Source organism: Sebastes umbrosus, chromosome 6 (genome assembly GCF_015220745.1).
Source record: "Sebastes umbrosus isolate fSebUmb1 chromosome 6, fSebUmb1.pri, whole genome shotgun sequence".
NCBI classification, from domain to species: Eukaryota; Metazoa; Chordata; class Actinopteri; order Perciformes; family Sebastidae; genus Sebastes; species Sebastes umbrosus.
The window spans coordinates 2,112,397-2,139,409 of NC_051274.1; the positions used below are offsets into that span (position 1 = coordinate 2,112,397).

The 27,013-nt window shown below is 43.5% G+C and overlaps 1 protein-coding gene across 2 annotated transcripts in view; it reads left to right on the forward strand.

Annotated features, from left to right (window-relative positions):
- lamb2l (laminin, beta 2-like) overlaps positions 1 to 27,013 on the forward strand; it is a 78,140-nt gene that overhangs the window by 25,728 nt on the left and 25,399 nt on the right. For both annotated transcript variants that reach the window (XM_037773154.1, XM_037773153.1), the window contains exons 3-10: positions 12,672 to 12,841; positions 22,933 to 23,068; positions 23,435 to 23,508; positions 23,929 to 24,117; positions 25,098 to 25,161; positions 25,376 to 25,578; positions 25,758 to 25,878; positions 26,036 to 26,224. In XM_037773154.1, coding sequence (XP_037629082.1) covers positions 12,672 to 12,841; positions 22,933 to 23,068; positions 23,435 to 23,508; positions 23,929 to 24,117; positions 25,098 to 25,161; positions 25,376 to 25,578; positions 25,758 to 25,878; positions 26,036 to 26,224 — 1,146 coding nt within the window. The remainder of the gene's footprint in view (positions 1 to 12,671; positions 12,842 to 22,932; positions 23,069 to 23,434; positions 23,509 to 23,928; positions 24,118 to 25,097; positions 25,162 to 25,375; positions 25,579 to 25,757; positions 25,879 to 26,035; positions 26,225 to 27,013) is intronic.

Genomic DNA, 27,013 nt, shown 5'->3' on the forward strand with positions numbered 1-27,013 from the left:
ACATCTGCACAACTGGCGTTACTTCAAGTCACACTTCTGTATCTCAGCCGGCTTTCTTTTGACATTCAGTAGAACACAGTAACATGTCACATGTAGGTTTGTTGGTTTGAGTCCCACCAGCTTCTCCATTTTACCAGGCAGCTCCATTCCCAGTAAAGAGAAGCACCTCTACATGAAGGCTGACTGCCTGCCTGTCAAAATGACAGGTAACCTACCAATACTTCTATATATACTGTATATGCTCCTGCTCCCAAACCCTGAAGAAGGCTGTCTGTGCCGCTACACGTGGGTTTTAACTAGGGACGCACGATACGCCGTAACCAGAGGAGTGCTTTAACCTCTCAGTTAGTTAGTAGGCAGCACGGACTCCTGTCACTCACACTCTCTGACTCTGTGGCAGAAACCCTCATCTACGCCTTCGTCACCTCCCGTTTGGACTACTGCAATGGAGTTCTGTCCGGGGTACCCAGCAAAGCCCCGGACAGGCTCCAGTATGTGCTGGACTCAGTTGCCAGGGTTCTCACCCGCACCAAGCCCTGGCAGCACATCATCCCCACCCTCATCTACCTCCATTGGCTCCCAGTCAAGTCCCGCATCACCTACAAAATCCTCCTCCTCACCTACAAATCCCTCAATGCCCTGGCTCCTCAGTACCTATCTGACCTCCTCCACCCTTACACACAGATCCTCAGACACGGGTCAGCTCTCCATCCCCCACACAAACCTGCCAACTTTTGGGGACAGAGTTTTCAGTGTGACAGCCCCCCCACCCTCTGGAACTCTCTCCCCATAGAGCTCTGCAACGCCCCATCTCTGGACAGCTTCAAAAAAACGCCTTAAAACCCAAACCCTTCACCAAGGCCTATGGCCTCTAGCTACTGTTATGTTACATTTGTTGTGTCTATTATGCCTATGTTAAGCGTCCTGGGTTTCTTGAAAGGCGCTATATAAATCCAAGTTATTATTATTATTATTATTATTTTTATTATTATTATTATTATTATTATTATTATTATTATTATTAACACACAGAAGATTCCCCCACACAGGTTTTTTAGACCAAAATGATGTCATGATGAGTCCACAAGTTCTGTTTTTACGCCTCTGGTGTCATGCTCAGCGTCCCCTCTCCTCATCTCTCTCTACGTGAGTGATCACGTACCTCAAAGTCACGTTTGCGGACCCTATACGGTGAGGTTTTGAGACTGATGTGTCCGCACATTATGCACCGCCTCTCCAACAGTGTCCGGCTGCAGGCCTGTGCATAATAATGCAGCCTGTGGAGCCTTCCTCTCAGCCCTTTCAGTCCAAGTCCCGCGTGGCTTTCGCTCCAAAGCAGTGGCGGCTCTGGCTCTGGCTCTGGCTCTGGCTCTGGCTCTGGCTCTGGATCTGGCTCTGGCTTGGCTCCTCTCCATGGTGGTCCATGGTCCATGGGTCCAACAAACACAGGGCCTTCATCCAGGAGGCCGCTGTTCATGTCCCGTGTGTTAAGTTTCACTTTCATGTTACAATCAGCTGATCGTTGTTGTCACATGTTCACAACGTTCAGTGTCATTTCCACTGTTCAAACGTGGTCGTTTTAACTAACTAAACCTAACTATGGTGTTTTTTATTGACTGAGCCTAAGCAAGTGTTTTTGTTGAATTCACAACGTTGACCATGTGTTTACTGCGTAAAGTGACGCCGAGGGGTTTGACGAAGAATCAGTATATGTGAATATGTGACGAGCTGGGATGAGAACACGTTGATCTGACTTCAAGCACACAAGCAACTTGGCTTTGATTTATCGGCTGTAATTTCAGTATTGGAATGATAAACAATAATATAAATCTCCCATTGTCGGATCAATATCGTGCATCTTTAGTTTTAACCCAGCTCTCGTAACATGTACCTGCATCGTCTATGTTTGTAGAATTTCACTATGAAATAGCCATCTAGTTAAAGGCTTTTTAACTCTTTGTCAGTAGAGAGCCTTGGACCTTTCTTCCTTTTTGAACATCTGTGTTCAGCTCCAATACCCTTGTTTGACCTTCTGAACTTATGGACCTTTTCCTTTTCTGAATGCTCCCACTCTGGATTCATCCCGACTCCTCAGCCATTTTAGTTGGAACCAGAGTTTCTGTTCAAAGTGGCTTTGCCTGCATATCACAGCCAGACACATTATTTTGAATTGTCTTGTGACGTTGTTTTTCCTCTTACAGGCTTTTTTTTATCCCAAAAAGTGTCTTGAAAATAACACAAGACTGCAAAGGAATCAAAGGAAGTGCCTTGCTGAATGGCACTTCTGAGAGTCATTTGATGGATTGATTTTTTAGATTGATCTTTCATTTTAAACATGTAACAAATAATAAGAAAACAAAACAAGAATCCCCAATACAATTAACATTATACACATATACAGCAAATTTTAAACTAACAAACTAAATGAATGAATTGAATATGTTTGAAAAGGAGTCGGCAGAAGTAAACACTTCACACCCTGTCACGTCATCCTCTCCCCTCTGCGGCTACATGTACCTTATTGTTGTCTTGTATTGTCAGTTCTGCAATCAAATCTGAAGGTTTTCCAGTTTAAATATTCCCCACAAACACACGCACATCTATAGAATATATGAATGGACGTAGAGTAGAAATGCATTAACAAACCAAACCCTGAAAATAATGACATGAGTTTGTTCCTGCATGCGCCACTACAGTAACACAATGCACACATGTAAATACACGTTCCCCATGCTAGTCGGGGCAGGTGAAAACCCAGTAAAGGATCTGTTTCCTCCGGCCCACACAGAGAGGGGGACAGACGCCGATGTCACGCCTCACATGTCAGAGGCATCGCTGGAAAAACGAGGCTCTTTCACATGTCAGTGTGTGTGTGTGTGTGTGTGTGTGTGTGTGTGTGTGTGTGTGTGTGTGCGTGCGTACATGGCGGCTTCACCGTGTCATTATCAACTCAAACACACTCTTTTCTGTTTCAGCAGAACTGTCTGACAGATTGGAGAAAGCCATTAGACGGAGAGCTTTTGTGAACGGCGTATATCACAGCATGTGAGGTCTATTCTAAAACAGCCTCAGTCATTAATTAAAAGTGAGGGTAAATCAGGACTACTGAGGGCTACGTGCCGAGCCAGAGAGTTGGCAGAGGATGTCGGAACACATCTGGATGTTACTGCTATTCGTCTCTCTGAGAAGGTAACTCCAGGTAAAGTGTGATGACATACACAGCCGGGGGGACAGGGGGATTTAACAGCAAGATAAATGCAACAAATGGGCTTTTTCATTCAAATATACAGTATGTGGTGTTTCCTCCCTTAAAGTACCCTGGCAGTTTCTTAAAAACATTAATTGGTTCTGCTCCTTGTTGCTCTGTATATTATTCTACATGCAATTTACTGTATTGTCTTCATTTTGTAGTGGCATAAACAAAAGTACACCCCATGAGATGACTGAGTATTAAGGTCACTGTTAGGATTTATTTTAACAGATCTAGAGAATAAAGTCAAAATATGTTGAGAAAAAAAGAGAGATAAGAGATAGTAGTATTTTTTGATTATTTTTAACAGTAATAATAATAATAATAATAATAGTGATAGTAATAATAGTAATAATAATTATTTTAATAATAGTGATAGTAATAATAATAATGATAATAATAGTGATAGTAATAATAGTAATAATAATTATTTTAATAATAGTGATAGTAATAATAATAATGATAATGATAATAATAGTGATAGTAATAATAATAATAATAGTGATAGTAATGATAATAATGATAATAATAGTGATCGTAATAATTATAATAGTGATAGTAGTAATAATAATAATAATAGTGATAGTAATAATAATATTATTAATAATAATAGTGATACTACTGCTACTAATAATAAACTTTATTTATGAAGCAATTTTCAAAACAAAGTTACTAAGTGCCTTACAAGATAAAAATGGTAGACAAACAATGATAAAGGAATTTAAAAAAGTACAATAAGTAAAATAAAACAATCGTAAAATAATTAAAATAATAAATAACGTAAAAGTTGAGAGAATGCCTTTGTATATAAATGGGTTTTAAGAAGTGAAAATTCCGGCCACAGCTTGTGGAAGCACACTTATAAAAGATGTGTTTAAAAGGTGGATCAGGAGCAGCAGTCTGGTCTCCTCAGGGAGGTCGTGGATCTAATACTAAATACATAAAACACAGTATATTGGAGGCACGTAGTACCAGTAAGTTGAAGTGCATGTTTATCTGTAACATGTGAAAATCAAACCTTTCTTTCTTCTTTACTGATCATTGTTACAGTCTACAGCTCCTGTTCATGGCTGGAAGATGTCCATGTATACCACTGAGCCTCCTCTAGGGCAGCGTATCTGACCAGGGAGTGAACCCATTGTGTAATGTTCATACCTGTAGAGTGAGGTCAGGTGAAACCCAGTCAGTTTCTATGCTTGTGTATGGTTAAAGGGGGGGTGGGGGGGGACCAGAAACACACACATATGGGCACATTTATAGTTTTTCTCCTTCTCCTAAAAGGAGTTTATGTAGGAAATGCAGTCTTTAATATGACATTGTCTTTAATGCTCAGCCTTGTATGTGAACATTTCCATGACGTCCTGTAGCTGCAGTATTGCAGGCAGGCCGTGCAGTGTGGTGTGTGTTTGGTGAGGGTGTGTTTGATCTTTATCTACAGTCCACAGGTTGGTCTTCCAGCCCATTTATGTGCATGTGCACACCTGCCTGCTTTTACACTATGTGTGAACATGTGTCTCGTTTCACTGTAATACGTCTTTACATACTGCAGGCTGTAATGTATATTCATGATTACAGGCTGATTGTGTGGTTCATTTTCTGACAGGTTTATCAGTGTTAATGCCTCACAGGAATCCAGTTCAATCTGTTACTGGAGCACATAATAACATAACACTTTTACCATAGATACACAAGTTTTAGTTTTTTAGTGCAGTTATACTGTAATTAGGAAAATACATTTTTATTTCAGAATGATGAAATGGTGCAGATAGTGGGGTTATGTATTTTGTCTCTTTCAAGGGCTACTTTACACAATAAATCCTGATTTCACTGTTGAATATGTAAAGACGTCATTCTTGGACATATGGACAGCTCTGTACTGTAATAGTAGCCTGATCACTACACTATACCTGTAACACAGTTGTTCTGCTGTAACATACAGTATGTAGACTTTGTCTCTACACGGAGGATCTCATGGACAAGGCAAGAGGACAGGAACCATGAGAGAACATTTTTTTGGCTCAGGGTTTTCCCCTTTTAGTGTAGAGGAGGCCTATCAGTTAGCTCTCTCTAAAATCAGTGTTTAGAAGGTGAAATGAAACCCAATTATTTGGACCATGACCCACATTACAGGTTCATATCATCAAACACAGCATTGTGAATACTGGCAGCTTGTAGTGACAGATCCTGCCTCTCTTGTATGTAGTAATTAGTGAGAGTTCCATCATTATATGATACATCAATTTATCTTATCTAATCTTGAAAATAAGCATTGATTGTTGATGGTAGCAGCTTGGTTTGGTGGTCCTGCTGCTGCATATTGTTGCTGCTAAATGAGGGAATCTTTTGTGCTTAATGTCGACCTTTAACTACTATTATTATTCTTTTTTTTTTAACAATATTTTTATTGAATTTTACATATAAACATACATACATATATACACACACAGATAGACTAACAATATTAATAATTAAATTATACAATGAAACATTTAGTCATTTTTTTTTCACAGTAATCAAAGAAAGAGAGACATGACATCTCACATATCTAAAAAAGAAAACAAAGAAAATAAAAGATAAGACAAAATAAATAAATATCTCAAAGAAGAAAAACACAACAATTTCAACAACAGCACTCAGCAACACGCAGCAGCTTCAATACGACTGTGAACCTTGACGTCCAAGAAACTCCAATAAAGGTTTTCACACTTTTTCAAATTCTGCTGCTTTTCCTCAGGTTATGTTTGTAAGTCTCTCCAAGTACAACACAAGATGCCGTCTCCCTCACCCATACATGTATCCAAGGTAAATCCATTTTTCTCCAAGACAGAGCTATCATTCTCTTGGCCTGCAGGAGTCCAATGTCAATTCAAATGAACTGTTTTGAGCTAACGATAAAGTTATCTGGATGTATACCTAGTACACATATCTTTGCTTGGTGAGGCACCTTCACTCCAACAATCTCAGACATATTCTGAACAATTGTTTCACAGTATTTTTTTAACTTTGGACAGTTCCATACAGAGTGAAACCGAGTACTCCTTCCTTCTAAACATTTAATACAAGTGTCTGGGACGCCAGGGGACCATTGGTTCAGTTTGGCCGGGGTAATGGAAGTTCTCATTAACTATTTGTATTGTTATAGTTTCATTCTCGTATTGATTGATTGTTTTTGGGCCTTTAAAAATGCAAGTTCCCAATCAGTCTCTTGTATGTCCTCTTGAATATCCAGTCTCCATGCCTCCAGCCTGTCAATCGTAGACTCCTTATCTCATGACGTCAAAGCTGTGTGGAATAAAGAAATCGGACTCCTCTCATTTAGATTCAGAAGTGTCAGGTTTTCAAGATGTGATAGTGGTGGTTCAGATATTATAAACTTATGTTTTGATAATATGAAATGTTTCATAAAGATCCTCTATTTTCTGCAAACCATTGTCTGCCCAAATTCTGAAACCACCATCTGCCCTTCCTGCCCTGAAGTATACATTGCCCCCCTTTTACTACTATTATTGTGTACAGTCCTACTTTATATAGTGTTAAGCTGTAATTTAGCTTTGGCAATAATGTAACCTGAACATTCATGCCAATAAAGCTTATTTGAATTTGAATTTGAGTTAGTGTTTACTGATAAGGAGGGTGTTCTGTTGACAGAGGAGCTGAATTAATCTTGATGTGGCTTTTTGTGAACGGAGGGAAGAAAACATCTGTAGCCCCTGGGCCTAAAGTAATAATGAAGGCACTTATGGCTATAAGATAAGATCAGATAAGATATTTCTTTATTAGTCCCAAGGTGGGGAAATTTTCAATATCTTCAGCCTATTATTTAGCTGGCCTGTTGCCTGGTCTTTGAGAAGCCATATCATGGCCAACAGAGGCATATACAGTATGTGGCTAAGTGTAACTTTAAATGGGTCTGAAGGTTTCTTGCATCATGTTTTCTGATTCTTGTGTGCCGAAGTTCATTTTGGACCAATTGTTATTGTCCTCCTAAGTCAGGTGAGCGCTGACAAACACTTGAAATCATGAGTGAAATCATCCACATGCCCTTTAGAAAGGCAGTTCATAGAGTGGTACATAAATGAGTGGTCTGTTTAATGCAGATATGTAGCTTGTTTTTATGCAGAGGATGCTTCTGATTCCAGCTCAGACCGACCGTGTCTTTCCCATCATGCCTCGACCTGTTGCTGCTCTGTTGTTTTCTGTAAACCAACACGATGAAAGACCCTCACATATCTCTCTCCACATCTCTCTGTGTGCTCATCATTATGGAGCCTCAAGTTTTTTTCAGGCAGGCACAGAATTCTTACGGTCACATGTTCAACACGACACGGTCCAATCACATATCACCACAGCCTTTCTCCAACACTAGGCGCTCCATAGAAATCACTGCCTGTTCCCCAATACAGTTTTCTCCTTCAGTCGTCTCAGGCAGCTTCGTGGATTCAGAGCGTCTCTCTCAGAGCGGTTTAATGTTCATTCATGGAGCGTATCAGCGGCTCTGGTGGCTGCTTTGGAAGCTCGGGGACAGTCTTTCTGAAAGTGATGTGTCCACATCCCCCCCCCCCCCCCCCCACCCTCTTACTCTTGCTGTCTCTCTCTGGCATACCCCTGATGACGCCTGTTATTCAGAACCAGTGATGCAGAGAGAGTGTTTACACGGGTCAGGGAGAGAGCTGCAGGGAACAGGACCAGAACATTTACAGAGTTACAGCTAACGTGCTTCTTATTAGTCCATTAAGGCGATTACTTTCTGGGATGTCAGGCAGTGTCTAAAAAGTGAAATCACAACAGTGGTTATCATCCACCATGTCTCTGTGAGGGAACAGGTAGAGATGACACGATGACTCAAACACTACACTTCTTCTTTCTACTTCCTCTTGTTTCTGCTGTGTTGTGTCAACTTAGGGGTTCACCTCAAACAGCATTCATTCATATTTCACACAGGGAATACAGATTAAACGCTTCATATTTTCTATACATAAATATTTATTCAAGAGACAAACGTGTGTTGGATGCAGAACTCAGAGCTTGACTGGATTTTTCTCGTCCAATTTTTAGGCCTATACTAATATTTGAGATTTACAAAAATCTGATAATGATGTATCACAGATTTAGTTTACATAAGCATCTAACATACACATACACATTTTGACAAGGATCCCTTAAATTATTTTTATATATTTTTTTCTATTTATTTTTGAAGGAATTGTGACAAAGAAAGATTTTGTACCCTCTAGGGATTGTAAAAATGTTCTTAATCGATAACCGACCCTCGTTAACCGATTATTAACCGTTAACCAACAAGATTTATGCCTCGCATGCAGCGGTGCACCAGCTGCAGGAGCACAACAGATATTAGTTGACGGGAGTCTCCAGTTCACCGTCCAGGAGCGTTAACTTAGCAGCTACGATGCTGCGTGTAGTGTCGCGGACATGCAGCCACTTTCCCAGTAAAAGTCTCCACCGCACATTTAGTTTAGTTTAGCAGGTTGTCAGCTGTGTGTCTGCCCGGTGTAACTTTAGCGAGTGTCCAACAAACAGTGTGTATTTGTGCTACGTTAGCAGCTCTAGCGTTGCCGGAGGCTTCGTGCTCGCCACCGCACGTAGTCTGAGTAACTTTAGTGAGTTTCCAACAGACCGTGTGTGTGTGTTGGTGGTGAGTGTGAGGTTGTTGGTGGCGTTCTAGCTGTGATCGTAGGTGTAGCAGTGTGTACACTTTATTTGTCGGTGAATAAATGCTATGAAACTACAACTCCTCCACTCTGCTCAAGTGAGCCAGAGACCAGAGACGACTTCCTGTATCCTGCAACTCCGGCTCCGCCTCTTAAGGTGGGCTGTTAAGGTGGACCAGCTTTTCTCCTTAAAGTGACGAGCCGCTCCTCTGAGCCGCTCAGCTTTTGAATTAATTATTAACATTTCTTTTAACCTTTTTAATAGATGGCGTTAATCGGTTAAAATGCTTAATGTCGGTTAAACAGTTAAACGGTTAATTATGGACATCCCTAGTACTGACTAAGTGGAGCTGAACGATAAACTGGTCAGTGCTCTATGGCGGATGAAATCTGGAAAAATGTGATCAGAGAGCTCCCGGCCCAGCTGGTGTACCTGGTCAGAGATATAAGTCAAGTCAAGTCAAATTTATTTCTATAGCACATTTAAAACAACCTGAGCTGACCAAAGTGCTTTACAGACATAGGCAGAATAAAAACAGGTCAACAGAGCAGACAACAAAATCTCACACATATCCACAGACAGAGACAAAGATAAAATCCATGAGTAAAAAGACTGTTATTATGAGCATTTATAAAAGGCCAATTCAAAAGCCAAAGAAAAGAGTCTTGAGCTGTGCTTTGAAAGGCTCTGTAAAAGGAGCAGATCTGGTTGGGGGGGGGCAGTTTGTTCCACAGACTGGGGCCCGCAATTGAGACGGCGCGGTCGCCCCTTAGCTTCCGCCGAGCCCGAGGGATGACCGAAGTGACTGATCAGAAGACCTGAGTAACCTAGGTGGGATATAGGGAGTTAAAAGGGCAGATAGGTAGGAGGGAGCCGATCCATGAAGTGCTTTATAGACAAATAATAAAGTCTTAAAATGAACTCTAAAAGTGACGGGGAGCCAGAGGAGGGAAGCGAGTACGGAGGGAATATGGAACCAGTTAAAAAGCTTCCAGCAGCGTTCTGCACATGCTGCAGACGTGACAGTGAAGACTGGCTGACTCCCATGTAGAGGGAGTTACAGTTGTCAAGGGTAGTGGTAATAAAAGCACCGATTACTGTTTCACAGTCATGGAAAGATAAAAAGGGGTTAACTTCTGCTAGGCTTGGCAGTTGGAAGAAGCTGCCTCTCACCACAGAGTTCATCTGTTTATCAAACTTAAAAGCAGAATCAGAAATCATCCAAAGGTTTTTTGTGGAAGGTTTCACACAGGATGACAGTGGGCCGAGCTTTTCACACAGAAAGCTGGTGGATTCAGGGGGGCCAAAGAGTAACTCAGCCTTATACAGTGTATTCCACGTCATACAGAATCATGTATGATCACGCCACCACGGAGGAGCCAAAACATTGTTGTGTAACCCTCGGTCCAGACTGTTTACCAGGAGTCAGGAACATCTACAAGGTCTCCATCTTATCTGAACCTCCAGACACCAGAGCATGAAGCATGCCAAGAGTGAAGGACTTTAAAAGATTCAGAACCATGAAAGCATAATTTCTCTACAACAGTGAACAAAAGATGATCTCAAACATATCTTTGGCATTTTTCTACCACATTTTCTTGTTACCCATACTGTATGGCAGGGCCGCCGCTCCCACCACGCGCATCACGCGCTGTGCGTAGGGCACCAAGTGCTGGAGGGGGCACCACAATTATGATCATCATCATGATAATCATAATGATGAATTATTTAAATTTAAGATGAAGCACAAGTGCAACAACTACAATCTGAATCATTAGACCATTATAGGCAATACAAAGATCTACATATTTGCCCAAAATAATAAAAGGAACTAGAAGTGCACTCGGAGAGCGCAGACCTCCGCCAAGGCAGGTTTCATGTACGTCGCTGCCCCCCTGTGGTGTTAATGCACAGGCTGACGGAGTTGTTAAAAAAAATTCCCGAAGACGGATCAAGATCCGGATTGCCACCAAAATCTAATGGATTGTTCATTCATTCAAATCCATCGCAGACTTTTGGAGTTATCCTCCAAACGGACAAACCAACAAACAAACCAACCAACCAACCAACCAACCGGCCAAACAACCAACCAACAAACAAACCAACAAACCAACAAACAAACCAACCAACAAACAAACAAACCAACCAACCAACTAACCAACCAACTAACCAACCAACCAACAAACCAACAAACCAACCAACCAACAAACAAACAAACAAGCAAACAAACAAACAAACAAACAAACAAACAAACAAACAAACAAACAAACAAACAAACCAACCAACCAACCAACCAACCAACAAACAAACAAACAAACAAACAAACCAACCAACCAACCAACCAACCAACCAACCAACCAACCAACCAACCAACAAACCAACCAACCAACTAACCAACCAACCAACCAACGAACAAACCAACCAACCAACCAACCAACCAACCAACCAAACAACCAACCAAGCAACAAACAAACCAACAAACAAACAAACAAACCAACCAACCAACAAACAAATCAACCAACAAACAAACAAACAAACAAACAAACAAACCAACCAACAAACCAACCAACCAACCAAACAACAAACAAACAAACCAACAAACAAACCAACCAACCAACAGACCAACAAACCAACAAACCAACCAACAAACAAACCAACCAACCAACCAACCAACCAACCAAACAACAAACAAACAAACAAACCAACAAACAAACAAACCAACAAACAAACCAACCAACAAAACAACAAACCAACAAACCAACCAACCAACAAACCAACCAACAAACAAACCAACCAACCAACAAACCAACCAACCAACAAACAAACAAAACAAACAAACGGAGGTAATTATGGTGTCCCCCTCCTCCATCATCCTGTGGTTTGTTCCATTGCACCGGACAAACTCGAGCCGGCCTGTCCAGACCTCCCGTGTGAGCAACGCGTGGTGGCTGCTTTACCAGTTGTTTTTTATTTCTTTGTCCGTGTTAACAGGTTAGAGCAGCCACACAGCGGCACTGCGTGTCTTCTAGAGATTCGAGGCCTCGCCTATTGTTAACGCGAGCCGGCGGTTCACAGCAACAACAGACAGTCAAAGTGATCGTTTGACAGTATATTGACATCATACCAGCAAGATTACTACAGTTTCAATATCTAGACATCTGTACAATATTTCAAAGACCTGAAAAAAGTAAAGATTTGTTTTTAAATCAACACTTCCTGCTTTCATTTCAAAATAAAAGCTCTCAAGCGTTTTTTTCTGTAGACATAATTCCTTCAATTGTTAACACAAGGCTTTTATTCTGAAATAATATCACAAAGCAATTACGCCCAGGGCACCCAAATGGCTAGCAGCGGCCATGCCGTATGATGACACGTTACATCTGCGATAAGCTAATATTGTTGTATATACAGTATTTGCCTGGCTGATGTATCAGTCTAGGGAACATTTTACATCTTTGTTAGCTCTTGTTACATCGGTACAGGTGGAAACACACTCAAATGAAGAGCAGATGGCATATGAGCAGGGAGCAGTTGAGATGCTGTGGTAAACTGTCATTGAATGTGTTGCCAACATTATTTCGTATAAAGTCCTGTTGGATACATACTGTACCCACATCCAGCTCCCTTTACTTCAGGTTCTTATGAAGTGCGATGTTCTTGAATCAAGTGAAATTTAGTTTGAAACAAATGATCAAATTCCAAATTATCAACACGATGAGTAGAGTCATTATTGTCTCCTTTGTTCCTCCAGCTCTCAGTGTGATTGGACAGGAACTCCAATCAGGCCCTCATGGCTGCATGGATGGAAGCTGTTACCCAGCGACAGGAAACCTTCTGATTGGACGGGCCGTCAACCTCACCGCCACCTCTACTTGCGGCCTGAACGGGCCGGAACCCTACTGCATAGTCAGCCATCTGCAGGTCAGGTTGATTCTTTCCATTCACACCTTCCTGCTGGTTAATCATGCACGTTCATCTCTTCCTCCATGTGCACCTCCATCACATTATGTGCTGTGATTCACATTTATCTCTCCACAGTTTACATTTTCAGTCACTGCTATGATAAAAGTCATAAACACTCACCTTGACTCTCCCACCTGCCTGTTCCACCTCTCACACCCCCTTTACAATACATCACACCCTTTAGTAAGGGTCTTCAACCTGGACCCTATTCTCCCACGTTTTTGTATCTACAGGTGTACTCACACCTGCCTAATTTCTTTGGAAATGTTTTCGGCCGGTGAGCATGTCACAGTTTAGGAGGGTTAATGCACGCCTCCTCCTCCGTCCTCCATACGTCTTGATATGCGCCTTCGGCGACTCCAGAGCATCAATACATTGTTTTCCAGTCGCAGCCGCGCCTCATTTTCAAACTGTATCGTTGCCTTGAGGGAAAAATTGCTATGAGGTAAAAAAAAAAAAGATGACCAGGGCCAAGATCAAGCTGCGTAGTTGTCCATCCATTGTTGCGTTCTAGAAGTCTGCTCTTCTTTGTTTACTTCCGGGAGTTTTCCAGCATGGAATTTCTGACCAATTAGAGAGCAGTTTCTTTGCGCACCAAAATTTTGGTCCACTTGTAAATGCTGCCGTGTGAACACAAACCAAACTCGAGGCAATATGCAGCATGGTAACAATCTGGTCCCTGATTCAGACCAAAGCAAACCAACTACAGGTGGGAAAACGCCCTTAGTGACTAACGGGGACAACCAGGGAGAACGCTGTAACCAGCAGCCGCTAAACAAGCTGCGAGGGCAGTGAGCAGCATCAATGTAACGTTACGTCCACTAAAAGTGTTTGTTGTTGTCACTGAAAGGCTCAGACAGGAGAGGACCTTACAGAGAAATAAAACCTCTTTTCTTACCTTCCACTTGATCCGGTGTTGTGTCCAACTCCTCAAGGAGAAGTCTCGTTGTGAAATCTGAATACCGGGCAGCAACAGCTCCCACTCTTTACAGCAGTCTTCCTCTGAGGTCATAAGGTCACAGCACCCACAGGAACACCGCCAGTCTCCTGAATTCAAAGAGCTCATCCACATTGTTGAAATCATCTCAATATTCAGCCGTGACATTGAAAATCTTTTAGATAACCCTGAGCTACACTTTCTGTACTCCAACACAACAAACACTCACGTTTCCATCATGAATGTATTCTACTAGGCAACACATCACCTCACAACGAGACTTCTCCTTGAGCGAGGCTCTTTCCGTAATGTCAGACACTTCTAACAACAATCAGAGCCTGTCATGTTAGTGGACGTAGATGACGCTGCCAGCTCATAGCACCATGTTACAGCCTGTGATCAGCTGCCGTCTGCAGCGCTCTTCTTCAATACTGGACCAGTATCAGAAGGTTAGTCAGTCAGTCAGACACTACAACATGGGACAATATACAAACGTTATCCCTTAAAGGAAAGTAAGATTGGGTTTTACTGGTTGTTTGTTGTCTCTTTCATGCACTCATCCATCTTCATTTGTTCATCTGTCTGTTTGTTTGTAGCCTGGTTTCCATGAGCAAGGCCCCCCCGACTCTACCCAGCCTCTCAATATCAGGCCCAGGTGTAGACACACTAGTCAGCCACACCTTAGTCACATACACACTCCCTCCATCTCTCTCCTCTCTCTCTCTCTCTTTTCTCTCTCTCTCTCTCTCTCTCTCTCTCATTCTCTCTTCATGATTGCTTCCTTCACACCATCCCTGGTGTGGACAGTGTGTCCAAGACGTTAGGCTCCTGCCTGGTGATGCAATCAGGATGTTTCAGTCAGGATGTTTCAGTCAGGATGTTTCAGTCAGGATGTCTGACTGTCTGACTGTCTGACTGTCTGACTGTCTGACTGTCTGACATCACACACAAAGCAGAATGACTTTCAAGCTTTAGGCTTAAAAACACAGAAGAGATTCATCAATAAGCTTTCATCCCATTTCACCAGATAAAACTGACTGATGTTACACAGGTTACAGGTGTTAGTTTTATCTGTTCAATGGGAATATGACCATCTGAAGTTGGAGACCATCTTAATGTTCATGCAAAATGACCATGAGAGACATTTCAGACCAAGTTAACCTTCCTCTGGGCCTCCTCCCATTTTAAACACAACCTTCAGGTTTTAAGGAAAATTCATGCAAATTGTCCCAATCCCATTCGGACTAGTTCTGTTCTAGTTTCTCTATTTGTTCCACCCGGGCCATCAGCAGTTATACAGCTTTGTATTTCAGGCTTTGCCTTATTTCCACTGCATGGTTCGGCTTGACTCAACTCACATTTGATACCAGGTCTTTTTCTCTGCAGATATTACCCTCTCAGTGTGGGCGGATTCTTAGCTAGTGTGCAGGGCGTCCCGTAGTGATGTGAGATTTGTTCTTCTGAGATCGTTCTTTTTGAACGACTCTTAAAGAGGAACGAGTTAACTCGATTCACGATCACGGGTGAATCCAGGTGTAGGTGAACCAAAAGAACCTAACGAGTTGTTCGTGAGTCGGTTGGCTGGTGGCGGGTGAACAACACAAACTGGGTTACTTAAAGAACCGGTCTTTTCATCACTAATGTCCGGTGTTGCTCTAGTGATGTTTCTCTCTGACCAATCAGTGGTCAGCAGTGTTTTAACTCCACCTTCTAGTATCGGCTCAGCTCGCTTGGAACCTCGACCGAGGTGCCAGGTACCAAGTACCATCCACAACTTCTACTAATGGAATACCAAAACAGAACGAATCGAGTTGAGTAGAGCCGTGCCGAACCGAACCATGCTGTGTGAATGCAGCATTAAGCTTTGTCCAAACTGGGAACATCGCGAGCGCGTGGCGGCGGCGGCGGCGGCTGCGTGATTGATGCGTTGGGTGTTCACACCAGCTGCGTTTCTGCTGCAGCTGCTGCTGTCAGCCCTTTCTTTCTACATAGAGTTTGCCTTTCATAATTCCATTTAATTTCATTATAAATATCATTTATATTTATTTTAGACAGAGAAAGGTTAAGAAACGTGTGGTAATTTGTAAATAATAGTAATAATCCACAATTAAAACCCCGTACTATATTCATTCATGGAGCTCTCTAAGTCACTGCATGTTCAACACTGTCCTGCACATATTTCAGCATAAAAGCCTCGTGTTAACAAATGAAGGAATTCTGTCCACAGAAAAAACGCTTGAGGGCTTTTATTTTGAAATGAAAGCAGGAAGTGTTGATTTAAAAATAAGTCTTTACTTTTTTCATCTCCGTAACATCTTTTACAGATACAGACATCGAAACTCAGCAGACACGCAGCTGGTGTGAACACCCGCCGCGTCAATCACGCAGCCGCCACGCTATGCAGCCGCCACCACACAACGCAGCCGCCACGCGCTCCAGACGTTCTTAGTGTGGACGAAGCGCCAGACTCAGTTTAGGCTTTTTGTTTTCTAGAAGTTGGTGTTCGAGCACAAATCATGTGTTATTATTGTATTCACTGACGTTCATGGTTAACAGATATAAGATAGAGCCACAGACAGAGCTGGAGATACAGATGGTAGTTTAGCTTTGTGTCCCAGTCATACCTGTGTGATGCAGCACTCTCTCCTTCACCTCTACAGTATACAGCTCTTCTTTCTGCCCTACATGACACCTCTCCTGACATGTTCACCATCATGTTGACATCCACCTCTACATGCGTTTCCGTGCTTCTACATGTATGTGCCTGCACCTATGTTGCCTCAGGGCAGGAATATGCAACAGTGTCAACATCCAGGTGAACATGATTGACATAGTCTGATTGGTGAGAGGCCCTCCGCTGTAGTACGGGGCAGGATGTGGTGACAACCTGTTGGAGCATAAACCCAGGTCTGTCAGGAGCTACTTTAGAGGCCCTCACCAAACATTTAAATGTCCAGAAGTTCATCAATCATTTGTGTTTGTTCCTCCGTTCTTTTTTTGTTCCCTGTGAGATCGGATTACATCGTCTTTATGTATCCCAGGAGAAGCAGTGTGTTTAGGGAGCTGCTGCCAAGACAACTGTGATGAAGACCTTTAAAGGGGCCCCGATTTGGCCCTTAGACGCACCTGAACTAAAACTGTGACTTTAGACAATAGAAAGGAACAGGAACAGTGAGGAAGGAGAGGGAAAACAGGGGAACGAGAAAGCGATGAAGACAGAGACACGGAGGCAGAGAAAAGAGGAAAAAGAAAGGCAGGAATAAGAGGATTGAGATCATGTTTGAGTTGTTACTGAGGTGGAAAGAAACAGGGTTTTTTTAAAGCCACCATCGTAGTGTGACAAAGACGTGTTTTCAGATCAACATCAGACTTACATCAGTGTATTGTTGGAGCAGAAAGCCTCATAGTTGAGCTGACCAGGCTTGACTAATGGGGGATAAATAAGAGCTCAGAGGAGGATGTAGGGAGGGAGGTAGGGAGGGTCTTAAAGCCACACCAGTTTACTCCGACTGAAAGAGAAGATGACTTATTTTACATCCAACCTTAAACTTACTTAACAACTGATGAATGCTTTTTTATTACATTACATCCACTCCTTCACAAACACCTGACATCTGGCTCTAGGACCTTAACTCCTGTAAATGCTGTGAAGCTGCAGCGGACTCTCTGCTGTTACAGAACGTCTACACAGAACGTCTACACAGAACATCTACACAGAACGTCTACACAGAACGTCTACACAGAACGTCTACACAGAACATCTACACAGAACGTTTGTTACAGAACGTCTACACAGAACGTCTGTTACAGAACGTCTACACAGAACGTCAACACAGAACGTCTACACAGAATGTCAATAACAGAACGTCTGCACAGAACATCTACACAGAACGTCTGTTACAGAACGTCTACACAGACCATCTACACAGAACGTCTGTTACAGAACGTCTACACAGAACGTCTGTTACAGAACGTCTACACAGACCATCTACACAGAACGTCTGTTACAGAACGTCTACACAGACCATCTACACAGAACGTCTGTTACAGAACGTCTGTTACAGAACGTCAACACAGAATGTCTGCAAAGAACATCTACACAGAACACCTGTTACAGAACGTCTACACAGAACGTCTACACAGAACGTCTACACACAACGTCTACACAGAACATATACACAGAACATCTTCACAGAACATCTACACAGAACATCTACACTTAACATCTACACAGAACATCTACACAGAACGTCTAGACAGAACGTCTACACAGAACGTCTGTTACAGAACGTCTACACAGAACGTCTAGTGAGAATGTCTACACAGAACGTCTACACAAAACGTCTACACAGAACGTCTACACAGAACGTCTACACTCATCTCACATCTACTGTGTAGAGAGGAGGGTTGGCTCTGAGGGGACGGTTAGGGCAGATTTCTGCTGGAATAGGGAGGGGAGGTGAGGAAGGCAAGCATGCACACACACATTCACTTACAACATGTACATTGGGCGTATGTGCACCCATGGTCACGCACACACACGGACACACGCACACACACACACACACACACACACACACACACACACACACACACACACACTCTGGGCCGAGTCTCTTTAACAGCCATGTTGTTGTTAGCAGCTTAATCACCTTGACAACAACCTAATTAAGAAATGCTGCCCTGGAATCCACTGGTTCACTGTTACACCCCCTCTCTCCTCTCTCCCTGTTACCCTCTCTCTTTATGTATACCCCCTCTCACCCTCTCTCTTTATGTACACCCCCTCTCACCCTCTCTCTTTATGTATACCCCCTCTCACCCTCTCTCTTTATGTACACCCCTCTCACCCTCTCTCTTTATGTACACCCCCTCTCACCCTCTCTCTTTATGTACACCCCCTCTCACCCTCTCTCTTTATGTATACCCCCTCCCACCCTCTCTCTTTATGTACACCCCCTCTCACCCTCTCTCTTTATGTACACCCCCGTTACCCTCTCTCTTTATGTACACCCCCTGTTACCCTCTCTCTTCATGTACACCCCCATTACCCTCTCTCTTTATGTACACCCCCTCTCACCCTCTCTCTTTATGTACACCCCCTGTTACCCTCTCTCTTTATGTACACCCCCTGTTACCCTCTCTCTTTATGTACACCCCCTCTCACCCTCTCTCTTTATGTACACCCCCTCTCACCCTCTCTCTTTATTTACACCCCCTGCTACCCTCTCTCTTTATGTACACCCCTCTCACCCTCTCTCTTTATGTACACCCCCTCTCACCCTCTCTCTTTATGTACACCCCCGTTACCCTCTCTCTTTATTTACATCCCCTCTCACCCTCTCTCTTTATGTACACCCCCTCTCACCCTCTCTCTTTATTTACACCCCCTGTTACCCTCTCTCTTTATGTACACCCCTCTCACCCTCTCTCTTTATGTACACCCCCTCTCACCCTCTCTCTTTATGTACACCCCCTCTCACCCTCTCTCTTTATGTACACCCCCTGTTACCCTCTCTCTTTATGTACACCCCCTGTTACCCTCTCTCTTTATGTACACCCCCTCTCACCCTCTCTCTTTATTTACACCCCCTGCTACCCTCTCTCTTTATGTACACCCCTCTCACCCTCTCTCTTTATGTACACCCCCTCTCACCCTCTCTCTTTATGTACACCCCCTCTCACCCTCTCTCTTTATGTACACCCCCTGTTATCCTCTCTCTTTATGTACACCCCCTCTCACCCTCTCTCTTTATGTACACCCCCTCTCACCCTCTCTCTTTATTTACACCCCCTGCTACCCTCTCTCTTTATGTACACCCCTCTCACCCTCTCTCTTTATGTACACCCCCTCTCACCCTCTCTCTTTATGTACACCCCCTGTTACTCTCTCTTTATGTACACCCCCTGTTACCCTCTCTCTTTATGTACACCCCCGTTACCCTCTCTCTTTATGTACACCCACTGTTACCCTCTCTTTATGTACACCCCCTGTTACCCTCTCTCTTTATGTACACCCCCGTTACCCTCTCTCTTTATGTACACCCACTGTTACCCTCTCTCTTTATGTACACCCCCTTATGTTACCCTCTCTCAGCATGTCCCTCTCTCTCTCTCTTTGTCCTGTTTGAGACCCTCTTCACTTCTCTCTCCAGCACCTTCCTCTCTCTAACGGTTTCTATTAAACCCCTTCAGATTGCTGCTCCTGCTCTTGGCAGAGCTCCCCACATTCATGTATCTTTCCCACACCCTCTGCCTTTCCAGCTCTTCCTCCTCTTCTTCTGCCTCGTCAATATCAGCTTTTCACCAGCTCACTGCGTTTTCCCTTCATTTGTCCTTCACCTTCCCTTCCATTCATGTCTGTGCCTCATCGTACATGTTCGCGCCTCTCTCCCACTTATGGAAATATATTGGTGACAACAGATATAAGAGAGTACAAAACAAACTCTGAGAGCTACTCAGTCTGCAGGTCCTTTGGGATGGAACAGACGTGGATTCATTAGAGCATCAAATTTGTTTTGAGCTCTCTCAAATCTTTTGACATCAATATACCTCAAAACATTATCCTCATCTCAGTCGTTGATGCTGCAGTTTATTACTGTACATCCTTCCTGTAGTCAGCTGAGATCCTCTTCTAGATTAGAGGTTGTTAGCCATGCTAGCGGTGTAGCTTTAGGGATAGTAATGTTCCACCACTCCGGCCCAGACTGAAACATCTTGGTAAATATTGGATCGATTGCTATGACAGTTTGTACAGACATTCATGGTCCCCAGAGGATGAATCCTACTGACTTTTCCTGTAACACCACCATGACGTTGACATTTGGGGTTTTGAGTGAAATATCTCAACAACCGTTAAATGGATGGATGGAACGCCATCATCAGGCCAAAGTAAAATATCTCAACATCTACTGGCTGGATTGGCCTAAAATGTTGTACACACATTTGTGGTCCCAAGAGGATGAAGCCTGTTGACTTTGAAAAAACCCTGACTTTTCCATGAGGATTACATTTCTGTTTTTTATTATATCTCAACAAATATCGGATGGATCGATCATGTTCCCCTCAGGATGAAACGTAAGAACTTTGAAGATCCTCTGGATTTCTATCTAGCGCCATCATCAGGTCAAATGATTTATTTTTCAATACTTTGGTTGATGACCAAATTCCTGCTAAACTACATGAACTAATGACATTCCCATCGGCCACAGCTGCACGTTGTTTAGTGCAAATGAGTAAATGTTAGCAGGCTGACACCCTAAACTAAGATGGTGAACATGGTGAACCATGGTAATACCTGCTAAACATCAGCATGTGGACAGTGTCAAAGTGAGCATATTAGCATTTAGCTTAAAGCAGCGTTGCTGGACGCCTGTTATTCTCACACACCTCCTTCTGTCTTTGTTCCTCTCGTGTGCCTCTCCTCTCTCCCTCTCTTCTCTCTCCAACTATTCTTCCTTTTTAATCTTTTGACCCAGTGGAGACACAATCCAGTCCCCTCTGGCTTGTGTCCCATTCACACTGGTATTGGCACACAGGGGCACATTACCCACATTATTTCAGCTTGACAGATGAAATCCTTAATCTGAGGAAACAGCTCTATTATCACAGGGCTGACTGACACTGTACATTAGTCCAAGGGCGGAAATCTGTCTAGCTGACTCTGTGGGGGACACATTTCAAATAAAAAAATACATTTATTTAGGCCTAATTAGCCTATTGTTGTGTAATATTTTAACTTTCTTAGAAAATGTATGTTTTTTAAAGTTACTACGAGGAACTTCACTTCTGGCAGCGTAGTGTCGGCTCCCAGCGGTGACCAGCGGAGCAGCAAGGCGAAGCTCTGCTCCTGGCCGGAGGAGGAGCCAGGCTGTTATCACCCGTTTCTATTCAGTGAGCCAGTGTTCACCATAGATGTGGGTCATTAGGGCCCTACTACCTTGTTAAAGTGAAAGAGAAACTTAAAAGTGACACGTTGTAAAACTAAATGTAACGTTGCGTTTTCAACACAAACAGAACAGCTTCTGCTTTAGGTTCAGGCAACAAAATCACTTAGTTAAGTTTAGGAAAAAAGTTAATGTTTTTATTTAAAACTAGAATTGCCCTCAGAGAGCGCAGACCTCGGCCAACACGTGACTTTAAAAACAGATCACAGCTCACAGCTGGCGGTATCGTGAGGTGGTTGGCTCATTATTAACACGGTGTGTTTCCGTGTAACATATCGGCGGATGCCTCTCTCATTCAGCAGCCTTGTTATGTCTGTATAACGTTACACTACCTTGTCTGTCATCCCGTCATCTACCACTTTGTTCTTTCTCACCGCGGACAGCAGCTCCCGCACACATAACCACACACACATCTCTCTGCTTCCAGAAGGAGGCGGGGTCATGCGTCGTCAACGCGTCATCAACGCGTCATCAACGCGTCATCAACGCGTCATCAATTACACTGCGCATGTGTTATACCCTATGGTCTTAATGCTCAGGCTGATCAGAGTTCTTAAAAAAAAAATCCTGAATCCGGATCATGACCTGGATCGCCACCAAAATCGAATGGATTGTTCATTGTGCCACACCCCACCCCTCCAAAAAATGTCATTCAAATCCATCATGGACTTTTGGAGTAATCCTGCTAACAGACAAACAAACCAACAAACCAACAAACCAACAAACCAACAAACCGACGCCGGTGAAAACATAACCTCCTTCCTAGGCCTTCGGCCTTGGCGGAGGTAATAACATTGTTGGTTTCACTAAGGATGTGACCCCCGGTCACCTGGGTGATAGTCCTGTGTTTGTTTGACCCTCCTGTCAGCCCTCACTTCAGCTTCTGTTCCTGTCATAATTACTACGGTCACTAGAGGTCGCCGTCGTGTTCTTTTATTCCTTCTTTCAGTGATCTACCATGTGACTAGATGATAAAAACCCACTAGTGGGTGTAGTATGCCCCTACTGACCCACTAGATTTTTTTGGTACAAATCTAAAAAAAATATCAGCAAGCCTGCTTATTATTTTTATCACATCAAATGTTTCAATTATTTCTTCATCATCGTCTCTAAAACATCTGAGGAAAAGTTCTCCCAGAGTAAATGTGTGTTTTCTTCCTTGACAGGAGTCAGACAAGTGCTTCGAGTGTAACTCCCAGCACCGCTATGAGCTGCACCGCCACAGAAACAGCCACCTCATCGAAAACGTCATCTACCTCATGGACCCCAACGGAAGCAACACCTGGTGGCAGTCTGTCAACGGTGTGTGTCTGTGCATGTGTATTTACTCTGTAACAGTACACGACAACATGCTCAGTGTGTTCATGTTGCTGCTGACCGCCTCTGTAGGAATATTTATTATTTATTTGTTATATTTTAATGGTAAAGAACTTCTATATTTTACAAGGGTTTTACAAAATAATGAACTGAGTCTATGTCAAAATACGGAGGAATGCTGTTGATGTTCAAAGACGTGAGGCCAGTGTAAATCTATGACCTCATATTGGAAGACTTCTTGAAGGATGGTAAAGGTCTCCTAACAGTCTCTCAGTCAAGCAGACAGTGACTTTAGGACGGAGACATCAACAGTGTTGTTATGACACTGAGTGACAGTTGTTTCCTCCACAGGACAGGAGAATGTCAGCATCAGACTGAACCTGGAGGCTGAATTCCACTTCACACATCTCATCCTCAAGTTCAAGGTACCAGCTCTTATTTACGTGGATGTGTGTGTGTGTGTGTGTGTGTGTGTGTGTGTGTGTGTGTGTGTGTGTGTGCGTGCGTGCGTGCGTGCGTGCGTGCGTGCGTGCGTGCGTGCGTGCGTGCGTGCGTGCGTGCGTGCGTGTGTGTGTGTTGTGTACACTCTGAATGGGTGTCTACATTCCAGCAGGCTTGAGCCCATCATCTTACTGTTAGTAAAGCAAACATGAAACTGAAGGTCCAGGTAACTCAGTCTGACAAGGTGCCGTCATCTGATCACAAACATCACAGATATTTCTCACATAGTCCATATAATAGGAGCCTCACTGTAACTCCTGTGTGCTGTTTCATAAAGACAAATCACCAGATTACTAGGAGCCTGTGCAGATGAAGCTCCTGGATTCCTCTCTTCTGCTCCTCAGACTTTCCGACCTGCAGCCATGATCATCGAGCGTTCGGCTGATTTCGGACGCACGTGGCACCCCTACCGCTACTTTGCCTCAAACTGTACCAAGACCTTCCCTGGCGTCTCCGCCAACGGCCTGCACCACATCAACGACATCATCTGTGAGGAGCGCTACTCCGACATCGAACCCTCAACTAAGGGAGAGGTAAGAAGTAGAGCAGGGCTTGTAGCAGTGATAGTAGAGACATGTTGGACAGGGAGGACAGAGTCAAAACACAAGGTTGGTAATTTTCAAAACTCTTGTTAACAAACAAATCCCATAAAAAAGACCAAAACCAATAATGCATTAGTCCGTCTCTAAAGCTTTCTCTAGCCTGTCTGTGGCTCACAAGCTCATTGGTTGGTTGCCTGTCACAAAACTGGCTCAAGGAGGGAGTCAAGAGTCAACAGATGGAATTAAAGAAGCCGTGTAGCAACGTAGTACAATTAGTGTGGACCGAGAGAACGTCAAGAAACTGAGCCACACAACCTCCTCTCCACGCCAGATAGATAGAGCCCGAGCAACACGGCCTCCTCTCCACGCCAGATAGATAGAGCCCGAGCAACACGACCTCCTCTCCACACCAGATAGATAGAGCCAGAGCAACACGACGTCCTCTCCACACCAGATGGATAGAGCCAGAGCAACACGACGTCCTCTCCACGCCAGATAGATAGAGCCAGAGCAACACGACCTCCTCTCCACCATGGAACCTTGAGAAAGGACCATATTTTAGTTTTTAATTCACAGTTGTTCAGTAATGTAAATGTATGTTACCCATGCCAATAAGCCCCCTTGGACTGAAGTAAGTTGTTAGAGAGGCTAAATCTCCTGGAGGACGGAGGTCCAGGTCTGTGTACAGGTGTTTAATATTATGATTAATACTTTAAAGAATAAACTGTAGGAAGATAAGTGTCTTCAAAAGCAAACAGAAGTGTAAATACATATCTACATACGTATCTAAAATAAGTGTTTTTCATAAAGCAAAGTGCCCTTTGACTCTGATGTGCTCATAATAACATCAATGTTTTAACTGAAGCTTTAATAAGTCATTTATTTCCAGCTCAGAGCTGCTTTACCTTTGTAAATGTGTTCTTGGTTATCCATCCCAGAATCTAAAGGGACAATTCTCTTCTGTCTTCCAGGTCATTTATAAGGTTTTGGATCCCGCCATTCATGTGAAGGACCCCTACAGCTTGGACATTCAAGGTCAGAGGAGACTATGGAGCACTAACACTGTTATTAGCAGCACAGCACCGTGTTTTCTGACAGTAATACTGCTTTTAAAGAGTAATGAGGCTAATAAACACTTTTAACACCAGTCATTCAGAACATGTTTGCACACTGATGAGCTGTCAGGTTTGTCATGAAATGGGTTAACTTGACAAATCCAACCTAATAAATGTGGGGGTTTTTTTTACAGAACTTCTGCGTATCACCAACCTGCGTATCAACTTCACCAAGCTGAACACTCTGGGAGACGACCTGCTGGACCGACGCTTCGACGTCCTGCAGAAATATTACTACGCCATCTATGAGCTGGTGGTCAGAGGGAGCTGCTTCTGTTACGGACACGCCTCAGAGTGCGCCCCGGTGCCGGGGGTGGACGCCCGGGAGAACGGCATGGTGAGCTAGTGTCATCAGAAACATGTTGCATTAAAGACAAAAACAGCAGGATCTGTAAGAAGATAACAGAAACTTCAGCTGGTCTAATTTGTTCAGTAATAATCACCGTGCTGTTATTATTGACAATGCCTTCATTCACCTTTGTGTTTTTATCATTTTGCTGCATTGTGATTGGCCAGATCCACGGTCGCTGTGTATGCAAACATAACACAGAGGGCCTGAACTGTGAGCGCTGCCAACATTTCAACCACGACCTGCCGTGGAGACCAGCGGAGGCAGAGAACCCACACACCTGCAGAGGTGAGAACACCTGCAGATCCATTAAACTCACTGCTACTTTTAACGTATTCAGGAGGCCGAGCCGAGCTGATGTGATGGGAATCAACTGCTAGTGAGGAAACGCTGGTTTCCTCTTATAGTCAAGGTCACATCTTTATTTCTTTGCTCATATCTTTAGAGTGCACCTGTAACGGCCACTCCAACCAGTGTCACTTTGACATGGCAGTGTATTTGGCCACGGGCAACGTCAGCGGAGGAGTGTGTGACGACTGTCTGCACAACACCATGGGACGCAACTGTGAGATGTGCCAACCTTTCTACTACCAAGACCCCGTTAGGGACGTCAGGGACCCACAGGTCTGTGTCGGTGAGTCTTTTTTTGGTCTGCTTCCAGCCACCAAGTGTAAATGTTCACTGTAGAACGGCAATAAATGGCGACTAACCTCCAGTCCAGTGTTGAGTAGAAAAATAATCTTATTTTACCCGAATCATTTGGAAAATATCTAACAGCCAAGTCATAGGTCATGTGTGAGAAGATGCCATTTTATCACTTTACAGGTATGGAACTTCACAATACTCCTCCTAGAGGATTCTAGAAATCCAACTCAAAGTCGGGCAGCAGAATCTCAACACCTTCACGATGCTAAATTGCGAAGCTTTTGTGTTTTCGCGAAACGGCGTTGTTGTGACGGCGCGGCAAATTTCGATGTTCCGACATGACACAGGAGGCCTGTTGTAACTTGACTTTACATAGTCCGATCTGCCCCAAACTTCACGAGCTGGATAAGAGTCCAGGCCTGAAGACATATACGTGCAATTATGAGTGATAGTCATAGCGCCACCTATAGGAAACAGGAAGTTGTTGTAAATTGACTATACATTGTCCAGTCTGCCCCAAACTTGACTTGTTTTATAAGAGTCTTGGCCTGAAGACATATACGTGCCATTATTGAGTTATGGTGATAACGCCACCTACTGGCAACAGGAAATGGTTGTATACTGTCACCCACCCTCATAGAAGTGCTTTTTAAGGATGCCTCACAGGTTCTCAACAGGTCATTTGCAGCTCCACGTGGTCCACGCAGAAAATACCCTCAAACTGTTGCGTGCAGTGTCTGACTTTCATAGAAATGCACGGCAGTGGGTACCCCGACAT